The 19,414-nt window shown below is 40.6% G+C and overlaps 1 protein-coding gene across 1 annotated transcript in view; it reads right to left on the reverse strand.

The window, feature by feature from the left end:
• Positions 1-1,002: 1,002 nt before the first annotated feature.
• Positions 1,003-19,414, reverse strand: part of MIEF2 (mitochondrial elongation factor 2) — an 87,827-nt gene continuing 69,415 nt past the window's right edge. The window contains exon 2 of the mRNA XM_044088927.1: positions 1,003-4,247. Coding sequence (XP_043944862.1) covers positions 3,160-4,247 — 1,088 coding nt within the window. The 3' untranslated portion in view covers positions 1,003-3,159. The remainder of the gene's footprint in view (positions 4,248-19,414) is intronic.

A 19,414-nucleotide genomic window follows, 5' to 3' on the forward strand; every position in this document is an offset into this window, starting at 1 on the left:
CAGCACAGCACTGTACAAAAGTACAAGACAAGTATGTAAATGCAAGGGTCTATATCACTTGATCTAAAACTCACCATCTAAACCCATTTGATCAAAAACTTATTTCATTGAAAAGTGTACAATCTATAGAAAGTATCAGATGGTGTCATTTTTTACTACAGGAATTAAGAAAGTGAGTCTAGCAGAATGTGCGAGTGCTGCAATGGTCAGCATCATGCTGTATCCCCAGATTTGTAGAGGATTGTGTTTTCACCTCCTCACAGATTCACTGCATGTGGGTGTTTTTATTTCCCTTGAAGCTGTATGACCATGGAGTTAATATGGGGGGGGGGGGCTTGCTTCCTGCAAAAAAAAAAAAAAAAACACAAAAATATTACATTTGTTATGTTTTTGATGAACTGAGTTTAAATGAAATTAACTTTTGGTGAAATGGTCTCTATCAAAAGGGTTTAGACAAAATGATCTTTAGACCAAATATAGATCCAAATGCAGAACACACATTTAGCTTGATCTCAAGACAATACCTAACAGTTCAAACATTCTCAAGCTTGCATCACTGAGTTTAAATGAAATTAACTTTTGGTCAAACGGTCTATCAAAAGGGTTTAGACAAAATGATCTTTAGACCAAATATAGATCCAAATGCAGAACACACATTTAGCTTGATCTCAAGACAATACCTAACAGTTCAAACATTCTCAAGCTTGCATCGCCTCTAAAGCAGTATTAGTCCTCAATGAGGAATACTGTGCTAGGACAGCACAATTTGGTTCTATCCAGTGATAAACCGCATGCCCCAAATTAAAGTTTGGCATCATGAGCTCAGACATTTGGAATGGTACTTTATAAGGCTTTACAGGTTATACCACAGTGCCTATACACACATGCTCAAATGGCATGCTGGAGCTGGCAATTTTAATGCATCTTATGATAGACTAGAAACCTAGTACATTAACCAGACACCTTCAACAAAACTTAGCATTTCCAACTTAAAACAAGAGATGTTTGAAAAAAAAATTTATTTTCATAGCAGTGGTTAAAATATATAAGCTTTTCAAATATGGGCATCACAGTGTTCTCTTCAAACTGCAGAAGCTATACACTTTAAACACAAGTCACTTTTCCTTGGAACAGAGAGCCAGCATTTAAAAATGGGCAATTAAAAGTAATAAGATAATACTGGCAAATATATGTCAGAAACTTCACACAGTACTAACTTGCATTTAAAATGGCATAATGGCCCGCAAATACTGCTGCACTTAGCACATAAAAGCTACTCAAGTGTCAAAGGAAATGCGCACAGTTTTAAATCACTCATTCTATTGACCAAAAAAAGCCAAGTGCACACATGAAGTGCTACGATTTTATACAGACAAGCCAAGTGCACATATACAGACAAGACAATATACAGACTCACGTAAGATGGAAGATGGTCAGGCTAACTTGTCATTTAGAAAATATATTTTATGACTGAACTATACACATTACTGCACTGTCACTTCAGCATAATTCAGATTTTAGTTTTATACCTTTAAAGTGCATATGTCAAACAAAAGGAGACAGACAGGTATATACAACAGATCATACAAAACCTAGACTATGGCTGTTTAGCAGGCCTGCAGTGAATAAACTCAAATACCTTCAGAAGTTTTAATGCAGAACCCATCTGGTTTTGTTCTTTACATGACACTTCAAACTGCTGGAACAAGGTGCCTGGTGAATGTTTTTCTGCTAAATTTTACAACTGCCACCTTCAGAGAGGATTCATGGGTCATTCTCCCACACAATGCAGCAGTCTCAGATGTGCCTGGACTGAGGATTTAACTGCAGGACTGCTCTACAGCCCTTAGTCACACATCAGCTCTGGACACAAAACTAGTGAAGGAACATTTAAACTGAAAAGTTAAAGGACCAGCCCAAGTCTACATTAAACAGAGTATAAATACTTCAAAAGAGAGAGTGAAAGGGTAAGACCCCCCCCCCCCCAATCTGTAAAGTGTGTCAGCAATACACAAGTGAAACATTTACTGCATGGGTTAAACTGTGCAACAAATTGTAAACAAGTAATTTTCTCCAAGCCCAGAAATGTACACTTTAAAATAAAAGATAAAATGTATAAAATGCAAATGTTTCCAGGGCTCTCCCTTTCAAAATCTTTATAAGGGCAAGCATTTACTTAAATGCTACACTACAACACATGAGGTATACATTTTAAACTATCTGATTTTAACTCCTTCACATTCAAAAGGCCCAACATGTACAGTAAAATCAGCTTTACATGTAAAGCACGGATTTGCCATCATGTAATTAAAAACACCTGCTGAGCTAAAAACCTGTGTGCCTAGTGGGAATTTCATTTACACAATTCATAATTTATAAATCAACAAGTGTTGGTTGAGTGGTACACAGTGACATTTCTAGGCTACTCACCTGCATAAACCTTAGAACAGGAGATTACTATACGTGAACAATTCAGTGACATTTTAGATCGGACTATAAAATCTGCAGACAAACCCACACAGTGCTTCAATATTTACAGTTAGCCAAAGTCATAAGCTGGCCATCAAACCTGACCAAATGGCTTGCACACAGTTAGTGATAGTCTCCAGCAGCATTCTGTTTGAAAAAGGCACAACCCCCCAGAGAACATTCATTTTCCAGCTCTAAATGCATGCTGATAAAGTTACACCTACCCTTGCATACACAAACCTTTAATTACTCTAATGCATTAAACAAAGTAGAAAGTGGATGAAAGGCAAAAACTGTGGGAAGAAAGACGTGACCATGACACAACAGTTTAGACTGCACTCCAAGTGCAGATATGACAATGCTCAGCCTACAAATACTGAATGTCAACAGTATTAACCCTTGGAATTTTAGAAAACAAGCATTCCAAAGGAAAAAGCACAGTGGGGTACTGGACCTCACTATGACTTGGATGTTATTTTAAAACACATTACAAGCAAAGTCTTAAAATACTAAGCTAACACATTAAAACTTTCAACATTCAATGCCATCAACACCACACTCTAAATTTCACTTATTACACACACTTCATTGTACCAGTCTCTCACTAGTACATGTCAGGAATACAATATCCTTACGATATTCCAGTCCACATTCCCAGGAAAAATCTTTATACTTAAAATTATCCTACATTTAATTCTGAAGCAATATATCTGGTTCAGACAAAGCACAGTACAATGTATACCCCATTTCATCAATTTCCTCTTCAGAGAATTCAGAAAATAAGTTCACTTTATTATTGAAATAACAAGGTAAAACACCTCTTTCTAAACAGCTAATCAGCTCCTCAATGACTTCCTGAAACCTGTCTGCCAGTGCCTCTTCTGTCCAGTCAGATTGTGTTTCACTAAGCTGCAGCAGGACAGTGACCAAATGGCTTCCACTTAACTTGTTCAGGGAAGTGTTTTGCTTAAAAATGCTTTTAAATATTTTGAGGCAGCATGCTCTGGACCCAGCATCTGCACTGTCCAACTCCTTAAGTCTAGAGATTTCTGCAGTATAAAAACTGCGATACCACATGTTTTCCATATACCCTGTAGAATGCGGTGTTGCAAGAAGTAATCTATCTTCCATCTTTGCTAGTGGCAAAATATTGAGAGAGAGATAACAATAGTCATGTCTCACCTCTAGTGTTACCTCTCCTGCAGCCACCACAGGTCTAACCACGCAACCCAACATACTGCCTATTGCAGGCCAATTAATTGTCCCAGTTACTATTTTATGGAAAGTCTCAATGACTACTTTTGAGGACAAGTAACCACCAACTTTCCACTTATCCCACCTGCTGCTACCATTAGGAAAATATTCTAGATTAGCACGTTTAATCATCCAAAACTGTGGGGTATTCAGAATTGTCATTTCTCCAGGAATGAATCGCCAGAGATTTTCTTCAAGCAACAATGGCGCAAACAGGTTAACATGACTGGGTGAGATAACCTGAAGATCATCACACAGAGACCCACCAAGGTACAGTTCTCCAAGAGGCAATTCTGGATGCTTATTGAAAAGAAAATCCCTCAGTTCCCCACAGATACTCAGTGCAAGTTGTTTAGCTAATTTAACATCAGGTTCTGGTATAGATACCAAAGCTTTGTAATAGTAGAGAAGTCTTTCTTGTAGAGTAACACACAGATGAATCCTCTGTATTTCTATTTCACTTGTCTGAATTCCGATTTCAGGGCCATTTATCACTTCGGTGGCATCTTCTATAGGCTTCTCTTCTGAAACAAAAGAGCAGTCAATTTAATTGCTCTGTAATACACATCAAATATAGAGCACATAAGTTAGCAAAGCAACTTTGATAAACATCTATGAAGACATTTAACAGATCTTTGAGACACTACAGCACAATGGAAGCGTTTTCCAGTAATATTTGTTCCAGACCTGATTCTTCCAAAAGTACCAATGTCTCCCTGCACAAAACCTCACCACCTTGTTAGCAGTAGATGGTAAAGCTATCACTGCCTATGAGTTCCAGTTCTTGTAAGAAACTAGAAAACAGCAAATGATGAATTACAGAGACAGCACAGGCAGAAAGGGCAATAATGTGGGTTTAGAATGGTAAGGGAAAGCAACAAAACTGAAAACTGCAGTAGTTGCTCATTTAATATCTGTTGAACAGCTAAGCTACTAGTCAAACCCTTTTCTGCCATAATGCAGGCCTAAATATGAGAACATGAAAACAGAACACAAAGCAAAAACAAAGCAAACAGAACAAGACAAACACATGCTAACTAAATTATTGCAGACTAAACCAAGATAATGCCTTGTTGTCAAGACAGCAAGCATGGCTAGGAGGAAAAAACAAGCAAGTCAATCCAGGTAGTGTTTAACACAACTACATTTTAAATGTTATATTCCAAAAGTTTAACAACTGGAATTGTCAAGACTTTGACCCATTTTTCAAAAGTCACCTACAGAGGCCAACACCATACAAAATACCCACATAAATATTACAACAGACAATACAGTAAAGTTTTGCAAGTATCAGGTTATATGAAAAAATCTAATGGTTAGGTCAAACAGTTGCCCACAACAGTGAGTTCTGTCAGCAACATGATGATGGAATCAAACAAACAAATTAAAGGAAAACTCCATCTTCACCTTCTACAATAAGACTCTGGTACTACTTGGGTACCTGAAACCTGCTTGTACTTATTTCCTTACTTCCTTACTTTGGTATCAAAAGAAAGGAAAGGCCGCACGCTTTTTTTTTTAAGGTTAACTTCTCACAAGTTGCACAGGGAATTTGTCTACACCTGCATGACATACCACAGACAATTTGTAGTCGGGAACTCAGGCTCCTGTAAACAAGACAGGAAGGTGTGAAACTCTTCCCCTCTGCAATAAAGACAATGGGAAAAAGAACTTACACTGACTCACAGCTGCTTCCAATGTAGCCATGCCTTTCATAGCAAAACAGAGCAATTAGATCAGTCAATGGCTCAAAGGCAGTTGGCACTTTTGACAAATTTATATAAGCAGCATCACAGTATTGAAATGCTAAGCTACAAGTGTTTGTTGTTTACACTACTTTACATTTTAAGTGGACTTAAATGTAGTATCAAATATCTGACATTTACAGAAAAGTGAGAAATATTTTTTCTTGTAGAGTACTAGCACGGAGGGGCTGTCAATTCATCTTGGACTACCAAAAGATACTTAGGACAAAGGTCAGCAATTTAGCAACTGTTTTGGTTGCAGCTGTATAATTCATTAGTATACTATAAAACAAGCCCCAAGACACACAAATTGGGGTCATTCAAGAAAAGCAGTCCTGTTGCAGACAGTATACAAGATGACTGTGACCAACCTAATCTCATACGGCACTTCCTTATGTCTAGCATGACTCGAAGCAGACAATTAATTATGGGAAAGAAAGGCTTGAAGCAAAATAAGATCACATTAATATATCAAGCCCTATTGACAGCCATTTTGCAGACATTAAAATTATACAAGCAGCAGTCAGGGTGATTTTGAGATGTTAAAATAACTCAGAAAACAGAGTGAAAAAAATCTGGAAACTCTGATGCAGTGCTACATATATTGTACACATTTTAAAGACAAGTGGGTTAAGATACATTTCCATTAACTGTCTAGGGAGTATTCTGATAATTCGTTAGCATTCCAAGAACAGTTAGTAACAGTAAGGGAAGCACAGTAGCATGCTGTCTAGATAATACGGCTGCATTTAAAGGTTAAAAAGTAAAACTGTACAAGCTGCACTTAACATAACAGTAGATTTACTACTACAGTAGCCTCTAACCATTTAGGTTGCATCCTGCCAAGATACAGCAACCAGCCAATCTTCATAAAGTTCGGACTCTCTCCCACACCTAAACTGACTGCTGTCAGCCTCTTGGAGGGGAATCTGCAGTTACAGTGTAGACAACTTCAGGACTTTTTTGCCCAAACAAAGGAAGCTTGCTCATCCCGAAACCCCCGAGAGAGAAACTTTTTATCCCAACTATATACACAATAGGAAGAGAATGAAGGGTGGTTAGCTCTGTTGCATAAGAATGATTCATCAGATATGATAAAGGTCTCTCTTGAAGGCAGAGTTACCATTTTACCCACAATGTGAAGAAATAAATATCAATCTTTACAGGCATAGAAAATGATCACAAAGGACTGCACCACAAAGAATAAGCTGTTCCCTGAAAAGAGGCATGTTTCTAACAATTAAATCATTTGTTAGAAGGAGAGAGAGACAGTGGTGGGACTTTGCACAAGGTGCTTACCTCAACTCTCCAGATTTGGGATGGAGTCCCTACATTTTTTTTCTCCTTAAAACTTTCTCCATCCCCATTTGAAATTTTCAGAAGCTAAGTACCAGCATTTAAAAGTATGCCTTGAGTGCTTTTCCATACTGTTTTGCTTATATGGGGGATGACATAAGAAATCTGGATGCATCCTTGTGTGCCTGCATGGGTTACAGCTTAAGACTCTGGTAATCATTGGTGGTGGCAGAGTGCATATGGGGGATTAGGAATCTCATCCAGCACCTAAATTACAGCTGCATTAACTATTTAGAGAAGTAGCGCAAATGAGTGCAGAGTTGAACACACACGCGTACATCCAATCCACATGCTCTCTTTGGAATGTGAAAGGGAACCACAGCATCTGGGGAAACACACTTGAACAGGGAAGGAATGCAGACTCCGCACAGAAGGCAGCCCAGCTGAGAAACTAACTGAAGATCTTGCTGTAAAGCAGCACTACCAGCTGCGCCACCAGTGTTGGCAAACTAGTTTAAGGGATGAAAGACTGAAGGACAACAGTATGGTTTACCATTATGAATGCTTTAGACATATCTAGGTAAAACTGGTACATACACTATTTTCAAGCTGTAGGTGGAGCTGGACGGTAAATGAAAGCAGGACAAATTCTGACATCTCCAGGTCTCAACCCCAGTTGTGACGGCAACACAAAGCTTTGGTGATTAGGTGGTGTAAGAATTATTCATGCACTTTTAAAAGCAGAGAACAACTGTCCTATACTGCCTTAGAACAAGGAATGCCCCCCACCCTTGGGTGCAGTGGGATTATGTTGTCTTTCTTACCGTACCTCAGCGATGCATCTCCCATGTGGAGCACAACTACATGGCATGTACTGTTCCGCAACAGTGGATGTGCATTTTTCAAGAGGACACAATCTTTTCACTTGCATTAATGACAGATTGGGAAAAACAGCCTCAGCTATGGTAGAATGGGGGAATATTGTCCGATGACTAGGAACATGTTAAAGGATTGATGTTAAGGCTCAGATATGTGCGTGTTTAAGTATAGGGTATCTCAAAGGTATGAAGTTGATGTTCTTGAGATACCCTTACAGAAGTGGTGACAAAATAAGTATAGGTACATGGGGGGTTGCAAAAGGAAAGGACTGGGAAAAAAAAAAAAAAAGTTCACTTAACACTATTGAATCATTACTTAAGACATAGGCAAACATTTATATAAAAGAAAACAAACCATGTTAACATGTTTGTTGCAAACCTACATCACATACTCTTAATCATGTGATCCAACATTTAAAAATTGCTCAACTCCTGTTGTCCCTTAAATCTTACTCCTCTATATCATTCTGCATGTATTGTTCCCACAGTTTCCATTTTTACGTAATTTGCTCCATTTTTTTCTAAAGATGCCACTTCGTTATCTGTTACAATATTCACTACAATATACACTACTTCGAATACAGTCTGTTTAGACAGACAGACTTCCATTTTCTAGTAACTGCTTTTCTGGCAGCCAAACTCAACAAGGCCTTACAATACCTAGGCAATTCAGATCCTGTGTCCCAGCTCAAAGTTACACATATTTGCTCACCCAGTTATTTCTGACAGAGTACTCTGTAGGGAATTTGTAAAGTCTGTAAACTCATTACACTTCCAAAAATACACGTTTCCAGTTATCTCCTTCCTATCACACCTCCAACATTTGCCATCTGCCAGAGGAAAAATTCTTTGGTGTCTGCTTGGGGTATAAAAACACTTATGCAAACACTTCCAAGCAAAAATCCTAAAACTTCTACTTTGCTGTGTAATTGGGAGTTATACATATGTCCTCACTTTGTTTGCTTGTGAATTGCTCATCTAATATCTTCATTCCTACAGTTATTGTACAATTGTTATAGCCTAACTAATTTTTATTTATTTTTTTTTTTTTTAACAGCTTCTGTTCTAGATTCATCTAAACAATAGCAGTAGCATGTCTTTCACTCCGGATTCCCATCCCTTACCCCTTTCTCTTTGCCTATGCTCTTGCATCACTCCCAGTTATGGAAGGTACTATCTAACCTGCAGTCTAAAATGTCTTCTTGGCCTTTTCCTTTTCTATTGTTCCCTCTCAAGTTTTTGTTCAGTACACCTTACATACTTTGCCAGTTCTCCCGTAAATTCCAGCCCACTCTTCCCCATTTGGTGCACTGCAGTCATCCAATTGGGAGAATCTCCATTCTCGTATTGGGTTTTTCCTTAGAATATTTTCTGATACTTTAATATAATATTCTGCATGGTTGTTATTCTCCTTAAGGAGCTGCATTTAAAATCCCACTCTCCTTATTTCTTTAATTTCCCCCTTGCTTTAACATCCCTTTCTGCTTGTGCTACACACAAGCCTCAACTGTTTAGCTCTAAAATATCCCTTCAAATCAGATAAACCTAAACTACCCTGTTCTACTGGAAGGATCAACTTATTCCACTTGGCCCCTGCCCTCGTCCTCCCCCTGATGATCTTTCAGCTCTTTATTATTGTCCACATCAACTTCTCTTGTTTTAGAAAAGTATAGACAAGTACATAAAACTACCCTATTACTGCTCCTGCCATTTTCATGGCCTAAAGTATCAACACTGACACCTGCTGTTTCGAACAGAAGCTGTTTCATTATTGAATGAGTGAACGGATTGGATTTTTTTTAATTGAATCATTCTGTATTTTAACTGATGTGAAGGGAGAATAATGGGCAATTTACTCCTTGAAGGCCAGTTGGCAGAGGTGCTAGAGCTAGTGTGTGAATAAAAAATTTGGAATTTTCTAGCTTTTGTGGTTGCTTATACTTTTGTTTCGGTGTGGTAGTACAGCAAGTTAGTTTGGCCTTAAATGCAGAAAGTCATTGTAGTGCAGTCCTCAGAGGTTGGTACAGACACTTGAGTGGGAGTACAGAAGTCAGGTCAAATATTTAGCATTACAGAATATTAATGGATATATTATTCAAGAGAATAGGAATACAAGTGCAGGAACTACAGATACAGTCATCAGCATGGTCACTGGAGACTATCACACTTTTTAGTACAGAATTTACAGACAGTATGAGTGCAGAAGCTATGGACATCCAAGATTTGTTTTAGACATATTGTTGACGTCTACCTCCACTGTACATAATAAAACATTCTTAACCGAACTACAGTGTTTGCAGATCCTTATTCTGAAAGGTACAAGAAGATTTGGCACACAAAGGAAAGACTGGCATTTGTTAATCAAGCTCTAGGGCAATTAACAGACATTCACTCCAGTCTCATTCCAGTTTATCAAGTATTCTACAATCGTACAAATTCTTACATATGGATACTGCTGAACTAAGTTGTGTCCTAGAATGTTTCAGTACACTGAAATGTCCTTTGTTTTATCATACACAAAAATAATGTCTGTAAATAAAGTCAGCTTCTCGATTACCATACCAAACATAGCAGTGAATTCTTGAGCTTCTTATTTTCTTTGTCAATGTCTATAAATACATATTTCTTCTGGTCAGACAAGAGGAACCTTCCCACTTTAATTTTTTGCCTCCAATCCCGGACATATCCCAACCCGATTAAATCTCAACCTTATTAATGTAATGTATCACAAAATGCAAATGTTTCCATTGCCCTACTCAAAATCCCAGCTTAGTCTGTTGAATGCTTTCGCTGCATCAAGAACCACAAAAAATTAAAAAGACCTACCAAAAACAGTGGTATTTCCTTACATTCAGCTCCTGCTTCACAAATTCATTGATCCATATCAATTTTCACAACATTTTGCCATTCTTATAGCTATAAACACTTATAATTGTGGTTTAAAATTGAAATGGGCCTATATGAAGCAGAGTCTGATGGATCTTTACTGTGTTTAGGTATTGCAGCCCCACAGCTCTTTCCAGAATGCTGGTGCTTCCCCACATTTTAAAATACTGTTAAAACAAAACCTTCCATAGGTTCACAGGTGTGTACTAAGCTAATGGCCCCTTTGCAAGCCTAGCCATAGGATTACCCTGGCAAGGTGCCACCTGACCTTAGTTCCCAATGCCTCTGTCGAGTAGAGACACTGCAGCTATTCCCCGGGATGAAGTTGGTTTCCCATCCACTCAAGAGGAGTGTCAGCAAGGTGTTCTGCTCGACATGTATGGGAAGTCTATTCCACAGCATGGGCAGTCTCCAGGTTATGAACCTGTCACTCCAACATGTTCAATTAATTGTGATAATGAGGTTGAGGTCTCTGGAGCGTATGGTGCGGAGGGATTGGGATTTCTTTAGATGTATCATTTCTAATAGAGCTGCGTCAGACATGGTTTTGTAAGTCAAGCAGAGATTGCCTCTAAGTAGGCGATATGAGACGGAGAATAGTTGGAGTTTTTTTTGAGTTTGTCCATACAAGACAAGTGTTTAAGGCCTAGGATCCTCTGTGAGGTACTTTTGTGGCGTGGCACATGTGGTGATCAAAAGCGAGGTTGCTGTTAACTTGTGTTTCCATATCTTTAACACCTTCTGTGTTCAGTGGACTACCATCAATGTGGTTAATTCATGGGAACTGGGTTTTTCCCAAAGGAGATGACACTTTTTGGCACCGAGCTTAAGGCCATGGTTCTGACACCAGTCTTTGGTCTCAGTGAGGCCATTCTGTAGGTTGTCAACAACACTTGGGGAGTTAATAGCTCCCAACTTGCAATCACCTGCAAACGTTTGTGTTGGCCTGGACTTGAGAAGTAGATACCAAACAGGAGAGGACCCAGGACCGAACCCTGTGGGACTCGCTTGTGAAGTTATGACTAGTCAGCAGTCTGACTGAGAGTCAGCTATTTTCACACTGTGGGTTCTGTGAGCCAGTTTGCAACCAACCTACTGATATATGGGTTGATGCCTAGCTTAGTGAGTTTTTCTACGATTCCTGAGTGGGGGATGGTATCAAAAGCCTTGGCCAGATCAAGGTAGGCTGCATGAACCACCTTGCCTTCAACACAGCTCTGGTGACAGACTCAAAGTTGTCGACAGAGCAGGCATGATCTACCCCTTCCGAACTCTTGATCCCATACAGTTTGGTTTTATGGATTCCCTATATCCTTATTAGGTCCACAACTTTGCATATCAGACTAGTCAATGGGGTAATAGTTCCCAGGGTCTATAGTCGCTCCTCCTTTGTGGAGAGGGATGACTGTAGCAGTGCACCATTCAGTAGGGACAAAGCCTGAGGTGAGGCTGTGACTGAACAGGGCACACAGGTGAGGTGCCAGTTCACTCTGTAGTTCATGTAGAACATAGCCAGGGATACTGTCAGGTCCTACAGAAGCTGCATTCTTGGCCTTGGACAGTGCTGTTTTAACCTGTGCAGCAGTAATACTGGGTGCCTGGCAATCTATTGGTACTGTAATGGGTCCTTTGGAGGAAGAGGGGTACACAGTTGGCAATGAATCAGTCAGTATACTGGCAATATCTGTTGGCTCAGTATAGGAGGTATCATTGTGCAGTAGCTCACAGCAAATCTGGGTATTGTCGTGGAGATTCTTTACATAACTATAGAAGGCCTTGTGGTTGTCTTTACAATATGCTGCAATTCTGTTTTCATAGCTAGCTTTACAGAATTTGATGAGGGATCTCAACTTTTTGTTGAGCCGTTTTAAGGGAGTTTTTCCAGTCTTGGGACTTCACCTTATTCCGCATCAGTTTTCTCCTCCTGTTGTAGAGTTTATGGCAGGGGACCACCAGATTAGCTTCCTTTTTTTTTTTGGGAGGACAGAGTCTTGGTTCTATTGGGTATGGCGAGATCCATTCATTTGTGTACGTGTCCGTACAGTACATTGGTATACGATTCTGCAGTCATGCAACTATTCCCCATCTGCATGGGTGCCGTGAAGTTAGCCACCTCTGTTTTTAGGAGCCCAAAATTAGCTTTGGAGAAGTTTTTTTATGGTGGTTACCTTTGCATTTCCAAAGTGATTAGTTTGTGGTTGGAGCTAACCAGGGAGGAGCCGACTACTGGTGTAGAGAAACAGTCGCCCATGTTAGTAATGACCAGGTCAATGATGTTGCTACCTCTAGTGGGGGTAAGAATGAGCTGGTACAGGGCATTGGAATTAATGAACCCCATTAGTGTTGTGTTGTGGTAGTTGAGTGTTTCTGCCTTGGAGGTCTCTGCTGCTTGGGTAGATTTTGAGAGCCTCAGCGAAGGTGGGTGTGTGGTTTGTGTTTTTATGTGAAGGCAGTGCTAGTGTGTGTTCTGGGGGGGGCTGTGTGTTCCATGTGGTGTGGGGCAAATGTTGACCTTCTCCTCGACCAGCTATTCTGGTCTTGGCTGGAGAGTGCGTGGCTTCCAGTTTAGATATACAAGTGCATCTCTCACTAGTCTGAGTGTTGGGAGGTAAGAGGAGAGGGTTGTTTGTGTACATGAGGACAGTTGCTACATTGCCTCAGGATGCCCAAGTTCAAGAAAACACAGGGAACTGACCTTTAGACATGCCTGCAGGGGTGGGCATTGATAAGTACTGGCTCTTAGACAGCTTATAAACAAGATCTTATTACTTTTTCCCCTTCTAGCTTCCAAACTTTCACCAGAATACTATCGCTTCCTGAATACTTTCCCGCAGATTAAACTGTTAAATTGAGTCTCTTCCATGCCTAACATTGGCATACCAAAGTCTTCCATAAATATTTCTAATTGCACTTTTAATTTTCATAAAATTTCTGAAATCTGATTTTTCTTGTTATAAGCTCCCTAAGTTTAGCAACAACTCTCTACTGTTGCACAATTTGTGCTAAAAGGTTTTTGTGCTCTGCAGTTATCAAAAACAGTTGCCTAACAGCAATCTTTCTCAACTCCTGCAGATTATCTAGACAATCCTTCATTTTCTTAGTTACACCTCTTCTTGTTCTGAGAGATTCCTCTTATGCTGCAATATTTAATCATCTCCCCTTTCTTTCATTTCTTCCCTATTTTTAAACTTTCATTTTACCCCATTCACTTCCTTAACTTCTGAAGAAAATTCTATCTTCCCTAATAACTCTTGAATAATTTCTACTAGTCATGCCTTAACATTCCTCTTTTTAACGGGTAGATGGAGAAGTGCCAAGGTCTCATTTGTAACATTACCTTGCATTTTTATCTTGGTTACTGGTGCATAATCTGATGTGTCAAAGCTTTCAATTAAATGCACATGTTCCTGTGAAACATTTCCATCTAGTCTACCCCAGATGTTTTACCTTGGGGAATAACATGCAAGTTCTCAAAGATCCTACTACGGAATTCATGTCTTGCATACCACAGAATTCATGTCTTCCATACCAAACATTTTCATAAACCTCTTCAGAAATCTACCTTTTCCTTCTAGTTCTCCCAAATATATACTCTCTGTTGCAAATCAAAGTCCAGTCCATAACTGCAAGTAATATTACCTGCTGGGAGCAGATCTCTCAATTTTCTTAATGGCAGTTTTAGGTGGGGTATAAATACAAGCCAGAGTATGTTTCGTCTATGCAAGTAGCCCCTTACTACCACAAATCTACCATTAATATCTTATTTCCTCTATCACTATTGGAACTCCTCTAGTAATTAGTAATTACTCACTCAACTTTTTCTTTGTCCCTGATATTCTGCTAAATATACATTATGAAATCATTTGTCAAATTCACATGCGCATTACTTTCCAAGTCTCTCCTGTAGCACTGCTATTTGCACTCCACATTTAACGTAATTCAATACTATTACCTTTGCCAACACTTGTCAGAGCCATTCATGTTCCATAATAATGTTTAGTGTAGCCATTTTGATAAGAAATGATTCCCACCTATTATACAGGACAGCTTTTTAGATACCAGTTTCCAACTTTTGCTCCAAACACCCACTGTTTGGCAAGTTGATCCATTATACAGCTCATCTCCATTTGAACCTGTCACATTTTACAAGACTGTGTTAATGAAAATCTTCAAACAAAAAATAAATGCACCCCCCCCCAAACACCTTCATAACCTATTAAGTTAAAATACAAAAAACTATGTACCTCCAAGTTTAACCCTCCCAATGGGAAAGTACAGTTTTGTACCTACCATAAATGTAGATGTCCGATAGGTATGCATCTGCAGTCATAACATATGGGTTGTCCTGCCTCAGGCAGCCCTTCGGTCGGCCGGATTCCAAAGTATGGGTCTGGCCTCGGCTGATGTCGCACTTTCCCCGACGTCAGAGGGTCTGGGGTATAAAAGCATCAGCCGACGCCATTTTCCTCAGTTTTTCTTGCCACAGATGCCAGGTGCCCTCTAGGAAGGCTAAATTTGGATAAATGCAAAAAAGTTCCAAACATTTGCAAAATTATATAATTATATACAAGTATATACAAACAAATACACCATAATAGATTCCCCCAGCTAGCTAAAAGAGGGGTAAGTACCCTAGGAATACCACAGAGGGGTAGGAGGGAGGGTAAACCTGACTGCAGATGCATACCTATCGGACATCTACATTTATGGTAGGTACAAAACTGTACTATGTCCTTCAAGGATGCATCTGCAGTCATAACATATGGGTAGAATACCATAGCCAATCTGGGGGAGGAGGTACTAAAGATGATGTAGTTAATATCCCCTGCAGGACTGCAGTAGCAAAACCTGCTCTGGATCTGGAGTATAAAGGTAGATTGTAATATTTGGCAAATGTATGCACGGAGCTCCAAGTAGCAGCTTCTAAAATGTCCTTGGTAGCCACCCCTCGTAGGAAGGCTGTAGTGGTGGCAGTGGCCCTTGTGGAATGAGGCCTGATGTTTTCAGGAACTGTTTTTCCAAGAAAGGAGTAACAAAATCGAATGCAATTTCCTATCCATTTTGAAATTGTCTGTTTGGAAATTGCTTTTCCTTGCACCCCAGTAGCATATGCTACAAATAGTTGGTCAGTCTTTCTGCTAGTTTTAGTTCTGTCCAAGTAGTAGCGTAGTTGTCTGTGTATATCCAGGGTGTGCAGAAGTTTTTCCCCTCTATTCTGTGGATTTGGGAAGAACGTAGGCAAGTGAATAGCTTGGTTCAAGGATGCCCTAGACACCACCTTTGGCATAAAAGTAGGATTGGTTCTTAGTGAAACTCTGTCCTGATGGAAGATAAGAAATGGCTGTACTGCCATTAATGCTTGTAACTCAGATACTCTTCTTGCTGAAGTTATTGCCAAAAGGAATGCAGTTTTCCAAGACAGAAACTGTAGATCTGCTGATTCAAAAGGAGGAAGTGTTAGTTTCTCCAACACAAAGTTGAGATCCCAAGCGGGTAGAGGGGGTTTTCTTGGAGGTTTAATATTTTTGATCCCTCTCAGAAATTGCCTGAGGAGAGGGTGTGAGAAGATAGGTGGATCCACATTGTATTCTGCTGAAATTGCTGAGGCATGAATCTTAATGGAAGAATAGGACAGTCCATTGTGGAACAATTCTGCTAAGTATTCCAGAATATGTGTCATGCTTGCCACTGTCACATCTGAGCCTTTTGATGTGTTCCAAATGAGAAATCAGTTAGCTGCAATGTTTTCAAGTTGGGATGCATGATCTTGAAATTGTTCTGCGTCAGAAGAAGAGGCCATGGTTGAGAGAGAGATTGAGAGAGAGAGAGAGATTGAGAGAGAGAGAGAGATTGAGAGAGAGAGAGAGATTGAGAGAGAGAGAGAGATTGAGAGAGAGAGAGAGATTGAGAGAGAGAGAGAGATTGAGAGAGAGAGAGATTGAGAGAGAGAGAGAGATTGAGAGAGAGAGAGAGATTGAGAGAGAGAGAGATTGAGAGAGAGAGAGAGAGATTGAGAGAGAGAGAGAGAGAGATTGAGAGAGAGAGAGAGAGATTGAGAGAGAGATTGAGAGAGAGATTGAGAGAGAGATTGAGAGAGATTGAGAGAGAGAGAGAGATTGAGAGAGAGAGAGAGAGAGAGAGAGAGAGAGAGAGATGAGAGAGAGAGAGAGAGAGATGAGAGAGAGATGAGAGAGAGAGAGAGAGAGAGAGAGAGATGAGAGAGAGATTGAGAGAGAGAGAGAGAGAGAGAGAGAGAGAGAGAGATTGAGAGAGAGAGAGAGAGAGAGAGAGAGAGAGAGAGATTGAGAGAGAGAGAGAGAGAGAGAGAGAGAGAGACATGAGAGAGAGAGAGAGATACAGAGAGATTGAGAGAGAGATTGAGAGAGAGATAGAGAGAGAGAGAGAGAGAGAGATAGAGAGAGAGAGAGAGAGAGAGAGAGAGAGAGAGAGAGAGAGAGAGATAGAGAGAGAGAGAGAGAGAGAGAGAGATAGAGAGATAGAGAGAGAGAGATAGAGATAGAGAGATAGAGAGAGATAGAGAGATAGAGATAGAGAGATAGAGAGATAGAGAGATAGAGAGATAGAGAGATAGAGAGATAGAGATAGAGATAGAGAGAGAGAGAGAGAGAGAGAGAGAGAGAGAGAGAGAGAGAGAGAGAGTCCACCCTCCAAGCTTCTGGGTGGTATGTCCTTGAGCAGAATGTCTTCAGTTGATGGTTGAGGGGGGAGGCGAACAGATCCATCTCCGGCATTCCCCATGCCTTTGCTATGAGTTGGAAGATGTCTGGGTGCAGCATCCATTCGTGTGCATCCATGGTAGTTCTGCTTAAGCTGTCTGCCAGTGTATTCTCTTTTCCTGGCACGAACTGGGACTGTAGTTGGATATTGAGGTTCAGGCATAGTTCCCATAGATTCATAGCCAGCCGGCAGAGGGGGTAGGAGTGTGTGCCTCCCTGCTTGTTTATGTACCACATGACAGTGGTGTTGTCTGTCCTTATTAACAGGTGGCCTTTATGGAGGAAGGGTTTGAAAGCCTCGATTGCATGCATCACTGCCAGCATTTCCTTTTGGTTTATGTGCATGCGTAGCTGACCTTGAGACCATAGGCCTTGGATACATTTGCCCTCCATGTGTGCTCCCCATCCTCGGTCTGAAGCACCCGTGGTGATGGTTTGTTTTGTTTTTGGTTTGTTGAAAGGCAACCCTCTGTTGGACTGGCAGGCCTGAGCCCACCACAGAAATTCCTTTTGAAGGCAAGGAATGATTGGTATCAAAGTTTCTAAACTGTGACTGTGTTGAGACCATACACTCCTTGGGTACCATTGTAATTTTCTCATATGCAGCCTGGCCTGTGGTATCAGAATTATGCAGGATGCCATGTAACCCAGGGCCTGCAGGATTTTCCTTGCAGTTAGCGGAGTTTGTCTTGTCAGAATCATGAAGTAATCTGGAAGTTGTTTTTGTTTTTCTTCTGTGAGAAAGGCCATTTGGGTGGTTGTGTCCAGTTCTGCACCCAAAAAGGTTATTCTTTGGGATGGCACAAGTCTTGACTTTTGGATGTTGACTGTGTATCCCAAGGCCTGTAGCAGGTGGATGGCATAGGCCAAGTGTAGCAGGTGGATGGCATAGGCCAAGTCCTTTATCAAATTTCCCTTGTTGTCCGCTTGTATAAGGCAGTCGTCCAGATATGGGTAGATCTGAATCCCCTGAAGTCTGCAGTGTGCAATTACTGATGCCAGGCATTTCGTGAATACTCTGGGTGCAGTAGATAAGCCAAAGGGCAATGCTGAGAATCGATAATGCTCTGATCCTGCAAGAAATTTGAGGCGTCTTCTGCAACTTGGTCGAACAGGGACGTGCAGGTATGCCTCCTTGAGATCTAGAGTCACCAGCCAAGACTCCTTGCCCAACATGGGAAGAAGTTGCTGTAGGGTCAGCATCTTGAATTTTGGCACAATGAGGTAAGTATTCAGTGCGACAGGTCGAGAATAGGCCTCCATTGATTTTCTTTTCTTGGTACAAGGAATAGTCTTGAATAAAATCCTTGGCCTTGTTCTGAAAGTGGTACCTTTTCTATAGCTTTCATTTGAAGCAAGTTGTTGATCTGCCTTAAAGCCTCTGCCCTCTGATTTGGTGGTAGGTTTGGCATTCCGTTTCTTTTTGGCAAAGTGTCGTAGTGGAACCTGTATCCTTTGTCTATTATTTGCAGTGTCCATGTGTCCCTTGTAATATAATGCCAGTTTTTTGAGAATAAAGCCAGCTTTCCGCCCAAGGGTGCTTCCAGTTGATCCCTGGTATGCGGAATCAGAGTAAAGTCATTGAGCATGTCCTGGTGTAGTAGTAGTAGTTGCTGCTGTTGCACTACTCCTCTGGTTGTCAGGCTGCCACTGACAGCCTCTGTAGGAGCCCTTCGATTGGCCTCTGCCTCTAGGGCATCTGTTCCTTCCTCTCTGGGCTCTGTCCGAGTCTGGAAAGGACCAATTCTTAGTAGGCCAGTTTCTGCTGAATCTCTGTGGTTGTACTTGCAGGAAATCCTTAACTGTTTGCACAGATTTTGCCTTTTCTTCAAACTTTAAGACCTCCTGAGCAGAGGAGCCAAATAAATTTTGTTTCTCCATTGGAGCATCCAGGAGTTTAGCTTTAACATGGTCTGGCAAAGACTGTTCCTTCAGCCAGGCATGCCTACGAATGACTGCCCCAGTCATAGCTGACCTCAATGAAGCCTCCAATGCATCATAGCCACATTTTAAGAAATGATTACTAACCTGCTGTGAGTTGTGTACCAAATCCTGAAGGGATTTACGGTCAAGGGGTTCAGGAGAAGAAAGCTTCTTATTCAGTTCATCTAAGAAATACTCTTGGTACTGTATCATATGAAATTGACAA

The sequence above is a fragment of the Protopterus annectens genome, chromosome 12.part0 (genome assembly GCF_019279795.1).
Source record: "Protopterus annectens isolate FY-2018-M chromosome 12.part0, PAN1.0, whole genome shotgun sequence".
Taxonomy (NCBI): Eukaryota; Metazoa; Chordata; order Ceratodontiformes; family Protopteridae; genus Protopterus; species Protopterus annectens.